This window comes from Podarcis bocagei (genome assembly GCF_964188305.1).
Source record: "Podarcis bocagei genome assembly, chromosome: W".
Lineage (NCBI taxonomy): Eukaryota > Metazoa > Chordata > Lepidosauria > Squamata > Lacertidae > Podarcis > Podarcis bocagei.
Window position 1 is genome coordinate 31,021,003 of NC_138131.1, and position 24,976 is coordinate 31,045,978.

At 44.5% G+C, this 24,976-nt stretch overlaps 1 protein-coding gene and 1 long non-coding RNA gene across 2 annotated transcripts in view; both read left to right on the forward strand.

The window, feature by feature from the left end:
• Positions 1-20,795: 20,795 nt before the first annotated feature.
• Positions 20,796-22,727, forward strand: LOC308578070 (putative helicase senataxin; the record flags this gene model as incomplete). The annotated part of the gene is made up of 3 exons (XM_081178354.1): positions 20,796-20,882; positions 21,388-22,678; positions 22,720-22,727. The coding sequence occupies exons 1-3, from the start codon at positions 20,808-20,810 to the stop codon at positions 22,725-22,727; spliced, it is 1,374 nt and encodes a 457-aa protein (XP_081034480.1). The 5' UTR covers positions 20,796-20,807.
• A 35-nt stretch (positions 22,728-22,762) lies between these two features.
• LOC308577906 overlaps positions 22,763-24,976 on the forward strand; it is a 31,770-nt gene continuing 29,556 nt past the window's right edge. The window contains exon 1 of the long non-coding RNA XR_014003759.1: positions 22,763-24,270. This is a non-coding gene — a long non-coding RNA (uncharacterized lncRNA). The remainder of the gene's footprint in view (positions 24,271-24,976) is intronic.

Below are 24,976 nucleotides of genomic sequence, written 5' to 3' on the forward strand. Positions count from 1 at the left end.
AAACAGAAACAACATCCTTGGCAATACATTCATCTTGACTGCTGCAATTCTTCCCAACAAGGAAAGTTTCAATCTTGACCAGGTTTCTAAGTCCTTTTTAATTTCCGACCAACATTTTTCATAATTATCCTTGAACAAATTCAAATTTCTCCCAGTCAGGTTAACCCCCAGGTATTTCACTTTTGTAACCACATTTAATTCTGTTTCCTTCTGAAACCCATCTATTTCTGAAGGTGTCAAGTTTTTTGCCAAAACCTTAGTTTTTTGTTTGTTCAACTTGAATCCTGCCACCCGACCAAACTCAGAGATTAATTCTAAAGCTCTTTTTGTGCTAGTTTCTGGCTCCTGTAATGTCAAAACCAAATCATCCGCAAAAGCCTTCAGTTTATATTGTTTTTCTCCGACCTGTATTCCTTCTACCCGCTGGTCCTTCCTAATCAAGTTCAGCAACACCTCCAGGACAGAAATAAATAAGAGGGGTGATAGAGGGCACCCCTGTCGTGTCCCTTTTTCAATTTTAAACTCCTCTGTCACCACATTATTTACTATCAATTTAGCTTTTTGTTCTGAATAAATTGCTTCGATACCATTCTGAAACGCCCCTTCCACTCCCATCCCTTCCAAATTTTTCTTCATAAATTTCCAAGATATATTGTCAAAGGCCTTCTCGGCATCTATGAAAATCAAAACTGCTTTCGTGTTCAAATTTGTCTGTAATAATTCCAAAACATCAACAATATTCCTAGTGTTGTCAGACAAATGCCTACCGGGGAGAAAGCCTGCTTGGTCTTTATGAATTACTTCATTTAAAACTTTTTTCAGTCTGTTTGCCAAAATATCAGCAAAGATTTTGTAATCCACGTTTAGGAGTGAGATGGGACGGTAGTTCTTAAGTTGAGTCTTTTCAGATTCCAATTTTGGTATCAAAGTAATGAATGCCTCTTTCCACGATTCTGGTGCCCCCTTCCCTTCCATAATTTGATTACATACCTCCATTAGTGGCTGGACCAAATATTCTTTCAATGTCTTATAATATTTGGAGGTAAGTCCATCAGGGCCTGGGGATTTGCCTAATTGCATGTTCTGAATGGCACTTTCAATTTCCTGTTGTGTTATTTTATAATTCAGGGCTGTTTGTTTATCTTGTGTTAACTTTTGCAGGCCATAACTCTTTAGAAATTTGTTTATCTCAGTCTCTACTTGGGGTCCTTGAGTAAACAGTTTTTTAAAATATTTCTGGAAACACTTTCTAATTTCTTCTGGTTTCTGAATACATTCTCCTTCAACCTCCAGGTTGGTAACAAAGTTCAATTTTTGTCTCTTTTTCAGCTGCCATGCCAGCAGCTTCCCACATTTATTTGCCGATTCGAATGATCTTTGTTTCATCTGTTTGATTTTCCATTCAATTTCTTGATTTATCAATTTCGCATATTGTGCTTGATGGAATTTTATTTCTCTTAAAATTTCTTTTGATTTTGGGTTAAGTCTCAGCTTTTTCTCTCCGCCTCTTATCTTCTCCACAATCTTGTCCTTTTTACCGTTCCAGAGTTTTTTCTTAATAGTGTTCTGTTGTATCAGAAACCCTCTCATAACAGCTTTACTCGCGTCCCAGATTATTTTCTTTTCCACCGAAGTATTCAAATTTATTTCAAAATAGTCTTTCAACGTTTTTTGGGCCTTCTTCACGTCTCTGTCAGTTTTCTGATTAGCTGCAAAAAAAAATGCCAGTTATTTTCAGAGTCCTTATACGTTAAAACGCTCTAAAGGTGTTGAATAGGAACCTGTTTGAATCAAAACCAGGCATGAATCTTTTAGGAGGGTTAAAATAAACTATCCCAAATATAATCAGGAAATGCAAACTGATAGGGAAGAGAAGAACTCATTAAGGATTCGTGTTCCTGTTTAGAAAAAAGCAAATAACAAGCAGCAATATCAAATCCAGTGTTAGGCAATTTAGAGTGTAGCCACTCTAAAATCACTATTCTGTCAGCAGTGTTTGGGGGGAAAAGGAGTCCTGTAGGTGAAAACATTGTATTTAAGGAAAATCACGCGTATGAAGTGACCCCAAAACTCTGCAACTCCTGTAAAGTAAATTCATTAGGAATTTTAAGTTCAGGGAGGAAAGGAGAAAAAAGTCTGCAAATAAGCGATGAAGAATGAGTCTCACTGTCTGAGGTGGAATCAGACCTGTATGCTATGTCTTAATTTTATAAACCACCATAGGGAACTGGAACTGAAAAGTAGCAAGTTCTGCTGTCAGTAGATTCAAACCGGCACTGCCCTTAGCGGCATGGCACAGATTTGTCACGAGACTGTGTGTTAAAAGCAAGTGTGTTAGAAAAGCCAGCTATTGCTTCTAATTTAGCTTCAGTAAAAGACTGACAATCAGCTGGCACAACAGTCTTTGTTCTCCCATTTAGACTCAGGCTGGAAGGCCACCGGTCGTGGCATTGCCTGTCTTTAGCAGGATGAGCTGAAGGAGACAAAGCTGCTGCTCGGAGGGCAGATTTGTGAGTCTCGGTGTCAATATTCTGGCAAGGCTTACTCATTTGAGCAATCTCTGTTTCTTACTTCTGGTACATCACTTTAAGAGCAGTCTTGCAATCAGCATTTTCATAAGCCAATTGTTTCATTGAAACTTCAGAGGCTTCAAGGTTTGGAATTAAAGTACTGGCTGCTCTTAGCCCATCAAGAATGCCATTCAAGCCATTTTCTGCCACACTTCGCTTCAATTTGTTAAAAACTGCGAAGGGCAATGATTCATGGGCTCTCTGTCCCTGTGCATTCTGAGCAACAGGACAGACTGCTAATAATGGCAATGTAACAGCTTCTTCACTGCTTCCTTCTGCCATAATTTGGAATAGTCAATTTTTGCACTGTAGTCTGAGCCCTTTATGGAGCATTGCCCACTAAATAAGTAGGTGACATGGCATTTACAGTCGACCCAGGCAAATGAAGGTGCCGGTGGCAATGGAATTACCTTTGGCATGACCTCAGAGAGAGGCTGAGATGGGAGGAACAATATTACAGCATTTTTAAAGGCAGCTAGGGTGACAGCAGCCATGAAATTTAAAGACGCCTGCTTCTTGGGAGAAAAGCAATGACAAACCTAGACAGCATCTTAAAAAGCAGAGACATCACCTTGCCAACAAAGGTCCGTATAATTAAAGCCATGGTTTTCCCAGTAGTGATGTATGGAAGTGAGAGGTGGACCATAAAGAAGGCTGATCGCCGAAGAATTTATGCTTTTGAATTCTGGTGCTGGAGGAGACTCTTGAGAGTCCCATGGACTGCAAGAAGATCAAACCTATCCATTCTGAAGGAAATCAGCCCTGAGTGCTCACTGGAAGGACAGATTCTGAAGCTGAGGCTCCAATACTTTGGCCACCTCATGAGAAGAGAAGACTCCCTGGAAAAGGCCACCTTTCTCAGGCTGTGGAAACTTCGAGCGGTGAGAAAGAGTGGGTTGTTGGAAACAGTTGTCTGGAAACATCAAGTAAGATGGGAGCACCATGGGAAGGAGCTAATGAGAACTTTCAAGAATCTCTGAGAATACATCTCCACCCCAGCTACACTGGGAGACAACAGCAACCGTGGAAGAAATTCAAGGATGGGACAGCAGATAAAGGCCAAGGAATCCATAACTGGACCTAATTAGAATGACACATGTAGTGAAAAAGAAAATAATTAGAGCTTCTCATTTGAAAGCCTATGAAAAGTTAAATAATGACACAAAGAGAAATTACGAAGAATGCAGCTGTTATTTAAATCTTTAATATAAGTTATAAGAACACGAATCACAGTAATATAAGAACTGGATAAACACATTGATCACAGAGCACGGGAAAGCACTAATTAAATTTTCTAAATCTGGAAATAATTGGAATTAATTTGATATTAATTGGTATTTGTATAATTGGGGAAATCTAATAAAAAATTGTTGTTGCTTTAAAAAAAATTTAAAACAGAACTCCACTCTGGACTTGTGTAGGTCTTTTCGTCTCCTGAAGATGTTCTGCAAGGCAGCAGAGGTTTAGGATCAGAGTTTTCCTTCTCCTAGATGGGCTACCTGTTGGTTTCTGCTTTCTTCACTGTGCAGCGAAGTGCATGTCACGGGACAATGTTTTGCATTCCACAGTCAGAGAACTGTTGGGTTTCCCACGGGAATGGGAGACTGGATGTGACGTACACTGGTTTCCTGTTTTTCACTTGCTCTCTCGGTGTTCTTTGTTCCGAGGAGAAGGACGGTTGCTTCTCTGCTCCCACAGAGGCAAGATGCATGTTTGTAATCTCTCAACACTGAACTGAAAATAAAGCAAAGTTAAGCATGTGGTACGTACTGCTCATCCTTTCGCTGTGTACAGGACTCTGCAATTACAACACTACCTTCCCAGGTTGACGAGCCCCATCTGACCCTCACTTCCCTCTACAGCACATGAAGAAATTGCCTTCTTGACCATTGGACCTACTATTTGTCTTGTCCGCTCAATCTGTTGCAGCCTGTCTTTGCATGCAAGGGAAGTCCCTTACTCACTCTGGGTTTGAGACCCATCAGCTACCCTTACCTCATTTAGCTGGCCGGTGAAAGCCAGCTCCGTATTGCTCTCCTTTACTTTGGATCACATCAGCACTTTACATTCTTGGCACAATTTGAATTCCAACAGATATTGGGGAAGTTGAAGTCTCCCATGACTACTATACCTCTCTACCTCTCTTTTCTTTTGATTTTTTTGTAAGTGGGGGTGTGGGGTGGGATGGATGTTTATTGGGCCTGGGAATTTGTTTGATTTTATGTTTTTGCAATTTTTACTGTTTTTTGTTTGTATTGTTTTATTGGTTTTTTTTAAGGTGTTATTTTGTTCTTAAGGGGAGGGGTCAGGGCTGCCGGGGAGTGGGTCCCAGCCAACAAAATGGCTGGGGCATGTTCCACGGGGGGGGGGGGGTGCACTGGGACAACTGATCTCAGTGATCACAGGTAGGAGGAGGAGTTACGCTAAGACCAGACCATGTTATTACAGAGGAGGCAGGTTTAGTCGTTGTCTGAGGACTATTCCTGCCTCCGGGTCTGGTCCTGACCGGATGGATACTAGAATCAGCAAGGGATACCCACATGACCTGAAGGTGCTGCTGTGCAATGCCAGGTCAATGATTCATAAGACCACTGCCATCCATGACTTGATCATGGATGGAGGACTTGACCTGGCATTTGTAACAGAGACTTGGTTGGATGAAGCAGATGGGCCTGTCCTTGCCACTGCCTGTCCACCAGGTTTCTCTTACGCACAGCAACCCAGGTCATGTGGGCGGGGAGGGGGGTTGCAGTGATTTTTAGGAAGTCATTAGTTTGCACCAGGCGTCCTATTGGGAAGACCCAGTTTTCCGAGTGCATGTTCTGGAAGTTGGGCAATGGGGGCAGTACAGGATTCCTTTTGGTGTACCGACCTCCCCACTGCACCAATGATTCCCTGCCCGAGCTGCTTCAGGTCGTGGCGGATGTTCTCCTGGAGACACGTAGCTTGGTTGTCCTGGGGGATTTTAACATCCATGCCGACACGACCTTACAAGGGGCCACTCGGGACTTCGTGGAAAGCATGGCCTCCATGGGGCTGTCCCTGAATAAGTCTGGCCCAACCCATAGCCGCGGACATGCCTTGGACCTGGTGTTTACCTCTATGGATGTTGGTGATCTGACACTAAGTAAAAGCGAAACGAAAGAAGTGCCATGGTCAGATCACTTCCTGGTGCAACTGGACTTCTCTGCGACCCATCCCCTCTGCAGGGAGGTGGGACCAATTCGGATGGTCCACCCCCGCCACTTAATGGATCCAAATGGTTTCCAGAAAGTGGTAGGGGATGCTTTATCCCATGTTGATGGCCTTTCAGCCGATTCCCTGGTGGCCCGCTGGAATGTGGAGTTAACCAGGGCTATTGACTGTTTGGCTCCGAAGCGCCCTCTCCGATTGCATGGAGCCCGGACAGCCCTGTGGTTTTCCACGGATCTGAGGGCAATGAAACAATCGTTGAGACGGCTAGAGCGCTGGTGGCGGATAACTCATTCCGAATCTGACCGGACACAGGTTAGAGCTCAGCGTCGAGCCTACCAAGTGGCGATAGTGACGGCTCTATTGCATCTTCAGAAAACAGCAGCAGGAGACTTTTTCAGGTGGTTCACAATTTAGCAGAACCACCTGCGACATCTGGGCCCAGTACGGGCCACATGATCTCCTGCAATGATTTTGCAAAGTTTTTTGCAGATAAAATCGCTCAGATTCGGGAAGAAGTAGACTCCACCGTGGGAGCAGGGCCAGGGTGGGAGAGTGCTAGAGTCCTGTCTAGTCAAGTTGCGTGGGATCAATTCCAACCTGTTACCTCCGAGGATGTGGACAGGCTGCTTGGACGAGTGAAGCCAACCACCTGTCTCCTGGATCCTTGCCCATCCTGGCTTATAAAAGCTAGCCGGGAAGTACTGGGCGATGGGCTTCGTGAGGGAGCCTTCCCGGACCCGCTGAAAGAGGCGGTGATTAAACCGCTTGTTAAAAAACCATCTTTAGATGCGGCCACGATGGCCAATTATCGCCCAGTCTCAAATCTTCCATTCTTGGGCAAGGTGATTGAGTGAGTGGTTGCTGAACAACTCCAGGCACGCCTGGAAGAAGCGGACCATTTGGATCCCTTCCAGTCGGGATTCAGGCCTCATCATGGGACTGAAACTGCCTTGGTCACACTGGTTGATGATCTCCGGCGAGCTATGGACAATGGTGAGAGCTGTTTCCTAGTTCTGCTGGATCTCTCAGCGGTGTTTGATACCATCGACCATAACATCCTTCTGGACCGTCTTGAGAGGCTGGGAGCTGTGGGCACTGTCATACAGTGGTTCCGCTCCTTCCTCATGGGCCGTGTTCAGAAAGTGGTGGTGGGGGATGAGTGTTCAGACCCCTGGGCCCTCACTTGTGGGGTGCCTCAGGGTTCTGTCCTCTCCCCCATGCTTTTCAACATTTACATGCAGCCACTGGGAGAGATCAGCAGGAGGTTTGGGCTGGGTGTTCATCAGTATGCGGATGATACCCAGCTCTACCTCTCTTTTAAATCAGAACCAGTGAAGGCGGTGAAGGTCCTGTGTGAGTGTCTGGAGGCGGTTGGAGGATGGATGGCGGCTAACAGATTGAGGTTGAATCCTGACAAGACAGAAGTACTGTTTTGGGGGGACAGGAGGCGGGCAGGTGTGGAAGATTCCCTGGTCCTGAATGGGGTAACTGTGCCCCTGAAGGACCAGGTGCGCAGCCTGGGAGTCATTTTGGACTCACAGCTGTCCATGGAGGCACAGGTCAAATCTGTATCCAGGGCAGCTGTTTACCAGCTCCATCTGGTACGTAGGCTGAGACCCTATCTGCCTGCAGACTGTCTCGCCGGAGCGGTGCATGCTCTGGTTATCTCCTGCTTGGACTACTACAATGTGCTCTACGTGGGGCTACCTTTGAAGGTGACCTGGAAACTACAACTAATTCAGAATGCGGCAGCTAGACTGGTGACTGGGAGTGGCCGCCGAGACCATATAACACCGGTCTTGAAAGACCTACATTGGCTCCCAGTACGTTTCCGAGCACAATTCAAAGTGTTGGTGCTGACCTTTAAAGCCCTAAACGGCCTCGGTCCAGTATATCTGAAGGAGCATCTCCACCCCCATCATTCTACCCGGACACTGAGGTCCAGCGCCGAGGGCCTTCTGGCAGTTCCCTCACTGCGAGAGGCCAGGTTACAGGGAACCAGGCAGAGGGCCTTCTCGGTAGTGGCGCCCGCCCTGTGGAACGCCCTCCCATCAGATGTCAAAGCGATAAACAACTACCTGACATTCAGAAGACATCTGAAGGCAGCCCTGTTCAGGGAAGTTTTTAATATGTGACATTTTAGTGTATTTTTCATCTTTGTTGGAAGCCGCCCAGAGTGGCTGGGGAAACCCAGCCAGATGGGCGGGGTACAAATAATAAATTATTATTATTATTATTATTATTATTATTATTATTATTATTATTATTATTATTATTATTATTATTATTATTATTATTATTTTATTTTAAATTGGAACCAGTGAAGGCAGTGAATGTCCTGTGTGAGTGTCTGGAGGCGGCTGGAGGATGGATGGCGGCTAACAGATTAAGGTTGAATCCTGACAAGACAGAAGTACTGTTTCGGGGGAGGCAAGGGGCAGGCGGGTGTGGGGGACTTTTTGGTCTTGAACAGGGTAACCGTGCCCCTGAAGGACTAGGTGTGCAGCCTGGGAGTCTTTTACTTTTTCATCCTTAACCTCCCATTCCAATAATGTTCCATACATTCTTGAGATAACCTTGTTCTTATTTTGTAATAACTCTGTCTAGTAATGAGATTTCATTTTTAAAACCGTTTTTCTTGTCTGCCTTAAACACTTCATTTAGTTGGTGATACTGAATCCACCCTGTTAGGTGATGTCTTATTTCCTCGTACTCTTTTAATATCTTTTTCTTTTAGTAAATCCTTATATGTAACTGTCAGGGAACTGACATCGGAGCTAGAGGCGGAGGGAAGGCTCTCAAATGATGCTGGAGAAGGGCCCAGCAGGGAGAGAGGCAGCTCCGCAGATGGGGAAGCAAATCAGCGCAACACCAGGGATATAGAGGGGCTGATGGGGGAATCGGCGAGAGGGCTCCAGGACTCTTCACCGGACACCAGCGGGGAGAGAATGGGTCCTCCGCTACCCACGCCCACCCTGCACAGAAGACTTCCGCGCAGAGAGAGTAGGAGGAGACTGGGTGTCAAGCAACTTTTATGTTGGAAAAGATTTAAGAAACACCCACTGACTGATTCTGCTAGCGACTGAGGCAGCCACGAAGTGAAGGGCTGCCCAGACTGAAAGGTTTACAAAGCCTGGAGAGGCGGCAACTTACGCATGAGCAACCCATACACATTACAGTAGCCCAATTTAATTCCATGTTTTTCTTTTTTACCGTTATCGCTTCTAAGGGAGAAATCCACCAGGGTGTCTTAGGCTCCAGTAATTCTTTGTATTTTACCCATACTCTATATATCAATTTTATTATGATAGTATTAAGAAATCCCCAGTGGACCTTCACCTTTTTGTATCCTAAATACTCATGCCACCCATAGCAGTTATTAAACCCTTCTAGGTCTAATAAGTCCCCGTCTAGTAATATTTGTGCGAATGTTCAGGGGTGCAGAAGAGGATATATTGTGAGATTATATCCTAATCCAACTTGTGCTAACAAGTTCCCAAAATATCAGCAGAGTTTATGACATTCCCGTTTTAGTTCGCAACAGTAACGTCTGCACAGGTTCGCTAGAACCGCTATAATAATTACTCTGGTAATTTCCCCTTTTGTTCCCTCTTAAAATACAAGACACGACACAGTCTTTATAAAAGTATAAAAGAGTTTACTCACATTCTGTTCACAATATTATCCCAGAAGGCAGACAGCTAAAAAAAGGTAAAATACACTCAGAATCTATCTTATAGGAAGATAGTACTGTCCTCTCTTGGCTGAGATCCAAGAGGGCATGTTGCTCCTTCAGAAGATGAGAGAGAGAGAGATGGCTGCCTGCCCTGTGCTTTTATCATTTACCTGCACAGGTGAGGCCACACCCACTTCTGGTCACATGAGGAGGAAGTCCGTCCAAAGGAAGTTTACCTGCTTGCTAGACAGACATCCCTCCCCATGTTCTAACATGTACACTCTAGGAATGTTGTCATTGACTGCTCCTGTGTTTACATCCCACATACCCCTTCTCAGGCAATACAGCATACACAAAACATAAACAACTTTATTCAACCACCCAGAGTCCCAGCTTGCAACGTAGATTCTGGAAACTCTCTTGGTAGGGGTTTCGTCAGGATGTCAGCAGTCATCTCTTGGGTGCTGCAGTAGGATAGTTCCACTAGTCCATCCTGGATCATCTGGCGTATGTAGTGGTATTTAACCCCAATGTGTTTTGTTCTGGCCAGGAACTTCTCACTCTGCGTCAGCTTCAGGCAACTTTGATTGTCCTCCAGCAAGCTGACAGGTTCTTTTCTCACCAACCCAAAGTCCTTTATGAGTTGATCAAGCCAGGCGATCTCTCTGCAGGCTTCTGTTGCTGCAACGTATTCTGATTCTGTGGAAGATAATGCTACACAGCTCTGTTTATAACTGCCCCATGCAACAGGTCCATCCCCAAACATGAAAACATGACCACTTGTTGATTTATAATCAGCATTATCCCCAGCCCAATCCGCATCAGTATACCCAACCAACTTAGGGTCTCTGACAGCTGGTAACCTTAATTTACAATTCATGGTACCCTTCAAATATTGCACTACCCTCTTTACACCTGCCCAATCATGCTCAGTGGGAGAATTCACCTTTCTGCTAAGAATCCCCACAGCATTAGCTAAGTCAGGTCTACATGTGGTAACTAAATACAAAAGTTTACCAATCGCCGATCTGTAGTCATTGTTGTCTGGCAACTGCTTCGAATCCTGCTGATTCTTCAGGAAGTCAGTAGCCATCGGTGTAGCGACTGGATGTGCGTCTTGCATCTGCATGTACTCAATTAGCTCGTGGATCTTCTGTCTTTGGCTGAGAAGAAATGAGCTGTCCTCGTCTCTTTCCACCTGGATCCCGAGGTAGTACTGGACATCTCCTAGCTCCTTGACCTCCACCTCTTTGCTAAGGTGTTTTACTATCTGTGTATAGTCTTTTTCACTTGCTGTGGCAATAATCAGGTCATCGACAAAAGCTAAGATATATGAGAATTGTCCATTATTTGACTTACTGTAGAAGCACTTGTCAGCGTCGCCTTGCTTGTACCCAAGTTGCGTCAGCATTTTATGCAACTTCTGGTTCCAGGCTCTAGCAGCCTGTTTGAGTCCGTAAAGTCCTTTCTGGAGTTTGCACACTAAATATGCCTCATGTGGTTTTACAAAACCTTTGGGCTGTTTCATGTAAATTTCCTCTGAAATCTGCCCATGTAGAAAAGCGGTAGCAATGTCAATGTGTTTCACCCTCATTTTCTTGGAGGCTGCAATGCTTAAAACCATTCTTACGCTGCTGTACCTCACGGTTGGTACAAAAACTTCATCATAGTCTTCACCAAAACGTTGTGAAAATCCCTGTGCTACAAGTCTAGCTTTGTAGCGCTGCACTTCTCCTTCTGACCCCTTCTTAACCTTGAAAACCCATTTACTGCCAATGGCCTTCTTACCGGGAGGCAGCTCAGTGAGTGTCCAGGTCTTGTTCTGATGCAGTGTATCCATCTCCTCCTGCGCGGCCTTCCTCCAGAGACTGGATTCTGCAGCTGGCATCTCCTGTATCTCTTCCCAAGTGGAAGGTTCCTGTGGAAACGCCGACCCTGCAAAGTAGGACAACCGTAATGGTGGGACACCTCTGTTGGTTCTGGACGAGTGCCTGACCTCTGGTTCTGCGACTGCATCAGCTTCCTCATCCTCTTCCAACGCAGGCATGTCCCCATCTGAGTCCTCCTCTTTGTCTCTGGTGCCGCCAGGGTTCTGGTCCTCTTCGTCTTCTGGTGCGTCACCTGTAGGGGGCGCTGTAACACTCGAAGGCAGATTATTACTTTGTGGGGTCTCAAAAGGGAAATATACAAACTCTTTTGTCCTTTCTGACTCATCGGAAGAATCCACAACAGTGTTCTTAGTGTCTACTTTTCCATATTCATCAACGTAAACCGCATGGTATGCATTTGTCTTACCAGTTTGTAAGTCCATAATTCTGTATCCTTTGCCTCCAGAAGCATATCCCACAAGGATACCTGCTTTTGCCCTGGAGTCAAGCTTGTGTCTGTGTTCCTTGGGCACGTGGAAGTAACACGGACTTCCAAACACATGTATGTGCAACAGATTGGGAGCTTTCCCATGCCAAAGTTCAAATGGTGTGCGCTCTGCACCTTTAGTTGGTAGTCTATTCTGCAAATAGACCGACGTGTACACTCCTTCGGCCCACAGCTTCTGTGGCAAACATGCATCCTTTAGCATGCACCTTGTCATGTCCATAATGGATCTAAACTTTCTCTCAGCTATGGCATTCTGCTGTGGTGTGTAAGGAATTGTGGTTACATGTGCAATTCCTTCCTTGGCCAGGAGAGCCTGCATTTCATTTGAGCAGTACTCACCTCCATTGTTGCTCATTAACACAGCTGGAGCTCTTTGGAATTTATTCTTGACCATGGCAATGTATTCCTGGAGCTTGTCCACTGTCTCACTCTTCTCTTTGAGGAAATATACAACACAAAATCTTGAAAAATCATCCAGAAATATTAAAATATATCTATTCTTTCCCAGTGAGGGAACATTCATGGGTCCACATATGTCAGTGTGCACTATGTCAAGCACTTTGTTGCTTCTTTGTTCTGCACAACGTGGAAATGAAGGCTTTACAGCCTTCTCAGTAATACAGCTTATGCACTTTGCTGGAGCTTTGTTGCTCTGCTTTACCCGCAAACCTCTTACAAGATCTCTTTTCTGTAGATCCAGAATGACGTTGGTATCTCTGTGTCCAAGCCTTCTGTGCCATAGGTCCAGATCTGCCTCATCCTTCTGGCTGGAATATGCCACTTTTGCAGACTGGTTCTCTGAAAGATCAAGCTCATATACACCATTTATTAGCTTTGCTTGAGCAAACACGTTGCCATTTTTAGTCACCTTGCATTCCCCATTTCCAAATGTGATCTGGAAACCTTTCTTGTCCAAAGTGGACACGCTGATTAAATTGCAACTCAGCTCTGGAACATACAAAACTCTAGAGATTGTGTTCTCAATGCATTCATTGTTTATATTGCATTTCAGGCTCATGGAACCTGCACCTTTTGCTTTAACAATGTTGCCATCTGCAATCTCAATTTCAGATCCATCTTCATCATTTATCTCATTTATCTCATTAAAATAGTCCTTTTTATATGAAAAATGCGAGCTGGCACCTGAATCAATTATCCATTTATTACGTCTATTCTCACGATTCTGGACAGCTAAATTCCTTTCTTGCAGTAGCCATGTGCATTCACATTTTCCCTTCTTTTCCCCTTTTGGCTGAAAGGGGTGGGGTTTCTTTGCTTTAGGAGCCCTGCAATTCTTTGTGATGTGTCCTTCTTTGTTACAATTGAAACAAATCACTTTCTTAGGCATCTCTTTGGACTTTGTAAATTGCCTAGATGCATAACTACTGTCCTTGATTTTAGCATTTCTCACTGGAGATTCAGCTCTATCTCTGCATTCTTCTTTTAAATAACCAATCAAGTCTTTAAAAGTCAGACCTTGTCTATGGTCCATCAAATTTACAAATGCGCTAAAGCGTGGTCCAAGTGATGATAACAAAAATGCTATCTTTGTATCTTCATCAAAAGCTTTGGGAGTCAGATCAATTCTTTGAATAATCTCAGTAAAGTTGTTGATGTGCTCTGTGAATTCCTCTTTTGAATTCATCCTCAATCTGGTTAATTTACACACCAAGTTTCTGAAGCAGTTTATGCTAGATTCTCCATACACGCGCTCAATATCTCTTAAGATTTGAGATGCATCATCTGTACTATTTATTAATGATAGCTGCTCATCACGAAGTCCACTCAAAATTACCGTATGTGTCTAGCTTCGCTGTTCATGCGTCTCCAAGGACTTATCTTGGCTAAAGCTTCCTCAGACGATCCCGTAGGTTGAGGGTTTAAAGCTTCCAAAATGTGCTTACAATCTAAACATGCTATCAAGCGCTGCTTCCAGTGTATGAAATTGTGTTCATTCAGCACAGGCATTCCTAGCTTTGCATCACTATCAAAAGCTACTCTAGCCATCTTAAAATCCAAAAATTTGAAAATTCTAAAAAATTTCAAAATTTCTCAAAATTTTAAAATCAAAATCTCAAAATACAAAACATTTCTTCACTGCCTTGGGTCACTGTGAACTCTGAGGGAAGGGGGGGTGCTTAATCCCCACTGCACAATGGAACAAAAGGACCATGTGCTTACCAGGAAGTTAACTCAGAAAAATACTACTCAACTCAAAATCACAATCCAACGCAATCCTTCAAAAATACGCAGAAATATGCAATACTGGGGCCAATAACCCTTTGTGGGAATGTTATGGGGTGCAGGAGAGGATATATTGTGAGATTGTATCCTAATCCAATTTGTGCTAACAAGTTCCCAAAATATCAGCAGAGTTTATGACATTCCCCTTTTAGTTCACAACGGTAACGTCTGCACAAGTTCGCTAGAACCACTATAATAATTACTCTGGTAATTTCCCCTTTTGTTCCCTCTTAAAATACAAGATATAACACAGTCTTTATAAAAGTATAAAAGAGTTTACTCGCGTTCTGTTCACAATATTATCCCAGAAGGCAGACAGCTAAAAAAGGGTAAAATACACTCAGAATCTATCTTATAGGAAGATAGTACTGTCCTCTCTTGGCTGAGATCCAAGAGGGCATGTTGCTCCTTCAGAAGATGAAGATGAGAGAGAGTTATGGCTGCCTGCCCTGTGCTTTTATCATTTACCTGCACAGGTGAGGCCACACCCACCTCTGGTCACATGAGGAGGAAGTCCGTCCAAAGGAAGTTTACCTGCTTGCTAGACAGACATCCCTCCCCATGTTCTAACATGTACACTCTAGGAATGTTGTCATTGACTGCTCCTGTGCTTACATCCCACAATATTATCCACTCTTTTAAGTCTCTGACCCACTCTTAAACCTTTAATTTTCTGATTACATCTTATTATTTACGCTAATACTTCTAAAATAATCATTGTTTAATAAAGATACTGGTCTGAAATTCTTTGGGTATGGGGTTCCTTGATCCTGTTTGGGGATTAGTGTTATATATACTTTTTCCCATGAAGATGGAATTTCTTCCCCTTGAAGAATTCGGTTCATTACCTCCATCAATGGCAATGCCAATGTTCCTTGGAATACTTTGTAATACACCAAGGATAGTCCATCAGGTCCTGGCGATTTCCCTAATTTGGTTTGGTTCACTGCCGTATTGACCTCCAGCAAGGTTATCAGTGCATTGAGATTTTTGATTTGTTATTGGAGAGGTGTGGTGGATTAGATTCTAGGATGTACTGGTAGTTCTCTATTTTGGAAACGACAACTAATCCAGAATGTGGCAGCTAGTCTTGTGACTGGGAGTGGCTGCCAGGACCAGGATCTTCACTGGCTCCCAGTATGATTCCGAGCACAATTCAAAGTGTTGGTGCTGACCTTTAAAGTCCTAAATGACCTTATCCCAGTATACCTGAAGGAGCGTCTCCACCCCCATCATTCAGCCTGGACACTGAGGTCCTCTTCCGAGGGTCTTCTACTGGTTCTCTCACTGCGAGAAGTGAAGTTAAAGGGAACCAGTCAGAAGGCCTTCTCAGTAGGTGGTGCCTTCCTGTAGAATGTCCTCCCTTCAGATGTCAAGGAGATAAAGATCTACACAACTTCTAGAAGACATCTGAAGGCAGCCGTGTATCAGGAAGTTTTTTGTGTTTTATTATGTTTTTTTATATGCTGTAAGCCACCCAGAGTGACTGGGCAGGGTATAAATAATAAAATTATTATTATTATTATTTGTTTGGTAATCTGCTCTAGTCATTCAAGTCTTCAGTCTGGCTTGGTGGTCTATAGCAGACACCCAAAATAAGGTCACTGTAGTTTCTCTCTCCTACAAGTTTTACCCATATACTCTCCTGATCAGGTTTGTGAGAGTCTTAGCAAACACATTTTTGCAAACCACTGTGAGATGCAGCTCAATCTCTTGCCAGAAGTCCTTGCTTAAGAAAGTGGAGACCATGATCCAAGAAGCCAAACCCTTCCTGATGACACCACCTGTGCAGCCAGTGGTTTACCTCCAGTATTTCCCTCTCTCTTCCTGGGCCACAACCTTCAACAAGAAGGAGTGATGAAAAGACCACCTGTGCCCCAAGGCTCTTCAGCTTCCTGCCCAGAGTCTCATAGTCCTATGCTATGCATTGAAGGCTTTGTGTGGCATTATTTATTTGTACCCACATGAACCAGAAGGAAGGGGTAGTGGTCAGTGGGCTGTATAAGACTTGGCAACTTCTCTATCACATCATGAATCACTACACCTGGAAAACAGCACACACACTCCCAGGACATACCTCCACACACTGCTGACTGTGTCCCCCTCAGTACCATCATCACACATCTCAGTGGCAGGAAGCATTCTGTACACTGTACCATAGAATCATAGAGTCATAGAGTTGGAAGAGACCACAAGGGCCATCGAGTCCAACCCCCTGCCAAGCAGGAAACACCATCAGAGCACTCCTGGCATATGGTTGTCAAGCCTCTGCTTAAAGACCTCCAAAGAAGGAGACTCCGCCACACTGTTTGGCAGCAAATTCCACTGTCGAACAGCTCTTACTGTCAGGAAGAGCTGTCAAACAGCTCTTACTGTCAGGAAGTTCTTCCTAATGTTACCATCCACAGCCAACTTGGTGTGTTTTGAATTCTGCAACTGCTGTACTTGATCCACTGGCTCAGAATCAGAAAATAGACTTCTAGCAGGGTAGGAGTTTAATGCCTCTAATCTGGGTTAGCAGCATACTCATCCATGATCACCAGCCTTAGATCTGAAGGGGTTAGTTCAAGAATGGAAAAAGACTCCTCCAAGTCACTTTGGTGCTGTTAACACAGTGGTTTGGCTTAATCCCCAGAGGCGCACACCCTTGTCTCTCCAGACCAGGGCTTTTTTTCAGCCAGAACTGAGTTCCACCACCTCTTCATAGCATACTGGCAGCTGTATAGCGTCACGGCACCCAGAGCTGCGTGTCAGAGGCTTTGGGCTGCATCCTGCCACTCGTGGCTTTGTGTCAGAGGCTGTGGGGCAGCACGTCAGAGGTGACTTTGTAATGTGGCAGTGGGGCAGAGAATCAAGCCTCTATCGAGAGAACCTGGCAACTCTCCCAGGCACCCGGCTTGATCTCCGGTGACCTCCCTGGCTGCATTCTCCAGCAAACACAGGCTAGGTCTCTATAGGTGACCCTTCCCAGCATGGGAAGAGCACACCTACTCTTTCCTGCTCCCCCGGCAGGGGAAAGAGATAGTCAGAAGCGTCTATTTACATGGCTTTATTTCTGACTCTTCAGCATTACAGAAAACATGTCTGCTCTCTTCAAACATCGGCAAACAAGTGACAAAGACTTCCTGTACAATCACAAGAGGAAGGTCTCATATTACACTCTGAGCAAATTCCGGTGAACTGCCCTGTGAACTGACTGGAACGCTGTTTCCCACAGGCAGCCAAATCACATGATGTCAACAAGCTGGATGTCTGCAGCTGCGATGAGCTCATATGCTGACAAAGCGTGCCCCCCAAAAAGTGTTTTCTCCCTAAAAAGGCTTAGCAACTTTGGCTCCCCCCTAAAATAAGCTCAACAATTTAGTATTGTCCATAAAAAAAAGTGGGAGTTCCTGCACCTCTTTTTCTAGAAAAAAAGCACTGTTCAAGACAGACTGATGCCAACAACAACATCATAGGGTCAGTCGCCTAAAAAATTCCTGTGTTTTGGTGCTCTCAAACATAATCTCTTATACACTTCTATACTAACATGTGATTTCTACTCCACCAGTCACAGGATTATAGAAAACTTTCCACAACTATTGCAACCCACTGACATCAATCTCGACCAGTGGTTTCAAAAACTGTGTGTTGTGACACCCTGGGGTGCCTTGGATGATGGTCAGGGGTGCAGCGAGCAACATGGGCCTCAGTCCCTCTTTCCTTCACTCCCTCGCATCTCTGCCTCCCATAGGCTTGCACAGTTGTTTGTTGCAGCAGCCCTGGCTACAAGCTCCCCAGGCAAGTGGTGCCTTTGGGGCTGGTCAGGGGGTGCTGGTTGCCAGGAGCTGAGGCAGCCTCGGAGTAAGCAAGCAGACTCAAGGGGCCCAGCCAGTCAGTCCACCAGCTCTTGCTGTTGGGAATGGACAGTGTGAGGAGACACTTCTCTTTGGGGCAGGGGGCACAGCTCAGACCAGGGACTGCAGCAGCTACCTGGAGGACTCCCAATGAGAGGGAAGAGGAGAGGAGGCTGAGGGAACACTCCATGAGGGAGGGTGTATGAAAAAGGGTGAGAGGCTGCCAGTTCTGCAGGTAAGGGGAAATGTAACTGGGCTCCTGAGCCCCACAGGGGTGCCACAGAAAGAATGTAGTTGGTCAAGGGATCCATGGACTCAAAAAGGTTGAAAACCTGTTCTATTTTTTTTTATAATAATCTTTATTGAATTTTCAAAAGGTTACAAATAACAGAACAGAAAAGAAAAAAAAGAAAGAAAAAAATAAGAGTAAGAAAACCAAAAGAAAAAACAAAAAACAGCACAGAAAATTTCCACCTTTTAACACTCATTTTCAGTAACTTCTTTTCAAGACTTCCCCACGTCCCCCCTTATTGTATTCCAACTCCAGTTGTTTATTCAAGCAAGTTTTCCCCTTAATGTCCTAAAACATAATTTATTAAAATCACTTAACCCTGATTTAATTAAAATAGTTTTTGTAGTAAAATTAAACTTTGATTCATTGTTATACCTTAGCAGTTTTTAAAGTATATACCTTAACCCTATATAAAGAGAGGAGACAGAAATATAAAAATAAAGTTAAAAAAAGATGCCTTTCCTAAGGTTGCCACCATTTCCCCTCCACGGATTCCCCATTCTTGTAATGATAAAAACCTATAGTTTTTATGCTGCAAAAACAAAAAACAAACCCCCTTTGGACTTCTAAATCCCACCCTTCTCTCCCCGGTTTCAATCCCTAACCAAAATCCAATTAATCCATCTTTTTAGCCTGGTGACCTTACGTCCGAGGCTCTCCAATCTCTCTCAGTCCCTTTCCGCCGGTTCCTTCGAAAGTCTCTCATACTAAGCACCCAGGATCGAAGAAGTATTTTCCCAATGCTGACCATGGTTCTTCCAGCGAGGCCTGCTTGTTTAAAAGTGGTGCTCCAACTCTGTTTCTTAAGTCTATATGTCCCAAATAGTCCAACTTTCACCTTGGTCAATTTTAGGTTCTTCTTGGCAGGTCTCCAGCTCTCTTTTCTCTTCTGTGACGTTTCAGCCATCCCTTCTTTCAGCTCCTCCTGTTTGGCAGATGTCTTTTCCTCCTCGATCTTAGGTTCTTTTTCTTGTCCAGCTGCCTGTGTTTTGAATATCGAGTCCCTTTCCAATTCAGTAGATATATTTTCAGTTAGCTTCGGGTTTGAAGGGCTCGTAGACAAAACATGGCCTTTCTCATTCATCTCTCGCAACTTTCCCACGAGAAAGGTCAGCTTTTTCAAGCCAGCACGTATTCCCTGTATTCCCTGTTTTAGTTCCATTCTTGTAATGTCCACGAATCCCCTCTAGAGGGATTCTGGTTACTTAGTATTCTTTTCCCTTCCGATCCAAAAGTCAGATTTATTTGTATCAATCTTTCTTTGCTTTCAATATTTTGTAGCAATATAACCGGTTAGAGTTTCAGCTTTCAGTTTTTCCAACTTTGACAGCTAGTTTGACAGCTGTCAAAGGCTCCTGTAAATCCTCAACAGGCTCTTTACACGGGTTACTCCCGGGCTTGAGAAAAATGGTGCTTAATCCAAACAAAGTAAACTCTAGTCCTCCAGCACATTAACTTAGTCCTTTAGATCCGTGGATTTTAGATCCTTATCCAATCACGACAATTCTTCCCGCAACCTTAGTTGACAGGTCCTTGCTTTGAACTGATTACAATAGGAGGGAGACGGACTTCCTTTTTTTTCACCTCCCCCGCTCGTGTCAAATCCAAAACCGAAATTTTGTAATCCAATTTTTGTAGTCCTAAAGGCTCAAAATGGATCCTGACAAGATGAAGGAAAATGGAAATTTCTCCTTCACGTAAACTATATCTTAGTGTTAAATTTGAAGCAGGCATTTGAGCAGAACCTGGGTCTCAGTTTAAGTTTGAGAATAATTTAAGTGCTCCTTGTGACAAATTACATTGTAAGACCATAATCATTCCCATAGCCTTGGGACTCCAAGTCAGTGAGGAAATAACACTGAGCTTAATTACATTTTATTCTGTTCTTTTCTGCCTGCTCCGCCCCCCCCCATCCCGAGCTTTCAGAATAGTGTGTACTACACATTTAAATAAGTAGCTAATGGTTTAAACCTGTCATGGACTGTCTGGATGCGGGGGAGTGGTGGGAGGTGCCAGCTGGAGAACCCCCAAGGGATCCTCCAGGGGAAGAAGGCTCAGAGCCAGGGGACTGATGGTGGGATGCTGAAGAGTGGTCAGAGGAAGAAGAGGGAGCGGACTGGGAGTAGGTGGTGTTGGAAGCTGAAGAGGCAACAGGGTTTAGTGAACAGGAAGAAGCTGGGGCAGAAAGTCATAATTCAGAGGCTGGAGAGGAAGGGGGCCAGTAGACCAAGAAGAGGCAGGCTGCTGAAGGACTAAGGAGTGTCTCCCTTCTATGACCAGCTCCGCTCCCCCCCCTCCCGCCTCCCAGAACATGCAGAGAAATGAAAAGAGCAGAGGAGAGATTGGTTGCGTGCAGACGTAGTCTCCGACTGCTTGGAAAAACCCCTGGAGAGGAGAAACCATCGGCAGCTGGGGGAGGGCAGGGACCTTCAGTCCTTGCAACTTCTGCATTGGGCCAAGACCTACTGGGAAGAGTTGCTGGGATCACTAGGCCTGCACTGTTTTTGTTTCTTTGAATAAAGAGTTAACTTCACTGACACCAGTGTTTTTTTATTGCTGACCTTCACATGACTGGCCTTTGGCTTTCTTAATATTTTTGAAGGACTAAATCTGAGCCCATGTCGGACTATGGAGATGAATTTGTCACTTGCAGCCAACTGGCGTATGACTACCACATTGAAAAGCCCCACAAGGTAACTTGCTTGTTGATCTGTCTTACTGTCTTCTTCCATGCTTGAAACATGGCTATGTGGACGGTTCTGGATTATAGTTATAGAGAAGTATCAAATCACATCTGTCCTCTAGAACAGAAGCAGTTTTCCTCCTCCATGTTTGTTTGAAGGGTGGTTTCTTATTGGCGACAGAATTCACCCCCTTGAAAACCTTGTCTTTTTCATTTTTTAAAAAAATGTTTCTAGCCTTGTTGGCTGGCAATACCCCCCCCCCCCAAAAAAAGATCACTGTATAGTGACTAGTATAGGGACAGGGGACCTGTGGCTACAACTCCCATAATCTCTGATTGTTGGCCATGCTAGCTGGGGCTGGTGGAATTTGAAGTCCAGCAACACTTGAAGGGTGACAAATCCCCCTTTCCCATCTTAGTGAAATCCTTGAAGTGAGGCGGGTTGTTGTTGGATATGCAGAGCAGGAAAGTTGAGAACATGCTGCTAAACATTGACTTCCTGTTTCCTGTTTCAGGATACCATTTGTCCTGATTACTGCCTCTACTTGTACAAAGATATGCAGACTCTGACCGACCTGTTACATTCTGACATTGGCCAAGACATGCAGTTGCACAACAGCACTTTTTTATGGTTCATCCCTTTTATACACTCCCTTATGGACCTGAAGGACCTGGGGATTGCCTACAGCATAGTGGTCATTCATCACCTGTGTTTGGAAATCCAAAATGTCCTCAGTGGCACTGTTGAGACTTGTGACAAAGTGTCTGAGTTCTTCATCTGGATCTTGGTGACTGTTGTTGAGTGCAGCCTTAAGAAAAAATGCCTTCATTTTCTGTGGATCAGCTCAGAAATGTGGGTGTGGATAGTGGTGAAATGTGTCATGCTTCCAAGTACGGTGTTCATGCCTGGCATTGAGAGAAGAGTAGTCAGGAATACCTTAAGAAGCACAGTGACATCACCATCTTGGGAACCTGAGCCCATACAGTTTGCCTGCATGAAACTGATCCGTAACATCCTGAAGGAAGGGTATCAGGTTGTGCAGTCACCCACTTGTAAGCAGTTCCTTGATGAACTCAACTTGCTTTGCCGTAGCCACAAGCACTGGGAGCTGAGTTCCCCGCAGGCTCTAGAATTACAGAACACTCTGAAGGAGATCATATGGAGCATCATGAGCAAATCGTTAAATCCTTCCTCCCTTGTGAAGAGCCCTCCTGTTTGTGTAACTTCACCTACTTTCCTGATGAACCACAAAAGGCAGGAAGACAGGTGTCCAATGAATATGGACAATGAGCACCTACCCTGCTTGTCTGTGTTAGCAAAAAGACACATGGATGCCCAGAAAAATGTGGTGTCTCATCAATGGCCAGGGGTCCAAAACAAGCAAGATCCCTTCTACAAAAGCTTTGGCCTCGGTTTTCAAGACCTGGAGACCAAAGACTTCAGCACAAAGGAGAAGCCCAGTTCTTCCAGATCTCTTACAGAAAAGAATGGTAACAGCAGCAGTGCTTTGGAGAGAAAGGTTGGTCTAAATGACCTTACAAGCAAAATCAGATCTCTGAAACCAGACAGCACCCTGCAATTAAAACTGTTACCTGAAAGCAGTAGGAGAGGAAATACCAACCTGGAGCCAGGAACAGAAAAGCTGCAGTTGGTCAGAGACAGAACAAAGAGCCAGGAAGGGCAGAGGAGTGAAATGATTGTAGCCAGAGGCAGCACATCAGACACATTGCCTTGCAAATCAGAGGCAAGCTCAGGCAAGGCCTCTGTTGTGTGTGCTAAAGGAACCAGTTTACCCATTGACTCTAGCCAGGAAAGCATCATCTGTCACCAAAAATGCATTAAGAAGAAAGCTAAAGGCGCTGTTCAAACTTTGTCTGCCCAAGAGAGCAACAAGTTGTCTGCTGGTGCAGATGATTCCCCAAACCAAGTCATTATTTCTGACGCTTCTTCAGATGAGGATGAAAACAAAATGAAAGCTGGTAGAGAGAGCAGGAAAGGGCAAGTGGACGCGTGCCTTGAGAAGAAATTCAGTGCCCCAGAGTAAGAGCCATTGACTACTCCAGACCTCATACATCATACAGCAGCTCGTGAAGGCCACATCGGCAAGGGAAATGCAGTAGTATGCTCAAATTTCACAGGGATATGTGCTGGCAATGGAAGCTGTTCCAGGTGCACAGATCCAGTTCTGCCCAGTACATCAGCATCTGCCAGTCCTTCAGGGTCAGCACCTGCTGTCAAAGAATCCACTATTCAGCCAGGGAAGAGCTCTGCAGAATATGGGCAGGTTAAAACAGCTAGAGAAAGTCCCAAGGGAAGCATCAAGCCAAGCATGCACAGTAAAAAACCACTGCTGGCAAAACTGGCAAGATCTACTCCTGCTCTGGTCCCACCCAACGAAATCCAACATATGCCAGCCCCAACCTTAGTGACAGAAAAACATGGCCTATCAGAGAAAGTCCAAAGAGCAGCCGAACTTGCTCAGTGCACACAGGACAGTCTTGCTGAGTTGCGCAGTTACAGGGAAATTGTTGGCGAGGTGGATGTTCCCCAGGAAAGGACATCACAATTAGTAAATGCTCAGCAACTAACTACTAGAAATAAGAACAATTTTGCCTGCCAAAAACGTCAGCTCTATAGGCAGACAAACCCCAAAGAGAGAGAGAATTGTCAGTGTACTCACGGAGAAACTCAGGAGGCTCAGCCAGCCAAAAAACCCAAGGCGGCAGAGCTAAGACCTGTGCAGTCTGCCAGTATGGTGGGGGTGGAAAATCAGAAGGAAAGTTCTGCTGGAGCTAGTAAAACCAATCATTTGACCTTTCCAGATCCCTCCTCTAGCCCATGTGACGAGGATGTGGCTTTGAAAAAGAGAGAGCCCCAATTGAATGAGAACAAAGATGGTGACGGCTTCTTTCTTACACAGTTGGATCCAGTGTACACGGAACTGTGTTCACAAATAGAAGATGGCAGTTACCTCTCAAACATGGAAGTCAATATATCTGCAAGCCCACTGCAGGGTAGTAATGATGACTTGCAGTTCAAGACCCCGACACTGAGCAGCATTCTCCAGCCTCGGATTTCAAACAACACCCCTCAGTTGCTGAATGTGCAAAATAACCATATTGTCATGGCGCTGCCCACCCCCAGAGCTGGTTCTTGGAACAAAGTGCACCAACCCTTTGCACAAGCAAACATTGTGAATGCCCAGCAGAGAGACCATGGGATTTTCACCAGAGAGGTGCTGAAGTGGAACTATGACATGTTTGCAAACTTTAAACTGTTTGGGCCACCAAGCCATCTCCTTCAGTCTATTGTTGCCCCTGTCACAGCCAAGTTTGAGGATTACAATGACTACTTCAATACTTTCTTCCCCTTAATGATGCTAAATGCATTTGAAACGGTAAGCTGGCAACAGACCACCTCATTTTTCTCTTTCCTCCTCAAAGGAAATCCTCCCACTAGCTGCAATTAAACTCTCTCTCTCTCTCTCTCTCTCTCTCTCTCTCTCTCTCTCTCTCTCTCTCTCTCTCTCTCTCTTTCAAAAGTTGACAAGTTGACACTTGTTTCCAAATACACATCCATTTTGTGTTCAACTTCCCAGCCCCCCTCCATGGTTTCCCCCGTAATTTTTAAATTTGCTGCATATTATCAATATTCTATACCTTGTCTTTTCCACACTGTACTCAACAACAAGTATTCAGTTGCTGTTCTTCATTCAAATCCTACCTACGTTTTAACATGTTTACAATAATTCTTTAAATATTCAACAAAAGGTTTCCACTCCTCCTTAAAACCTACCTCTTCTTGATCTCTAATTTCCATAGTTAAGTTTGCCAATTTGGCATATTCTGTCAGTTTAAACTGCCACTCTTCTTTAGTAGGTGTCTCCTATTTTCGCCATTTTTGTGCATAGAGTACTCTTGCTGCTGTTGTAGCATACAATTGGTTCGTCTGTCTTCTTGAAGCATCTGACCCAGTTATCCCTAAGAGAAATGCCTTGGAGTTTTTTGGGAGCATCACCTTATGTAATTTTTTAACCTCATTATAAACCATCTCCCCAAAACTCTTAGCCACTTTACATGTCCACCACATATGGTAAAAAGTGT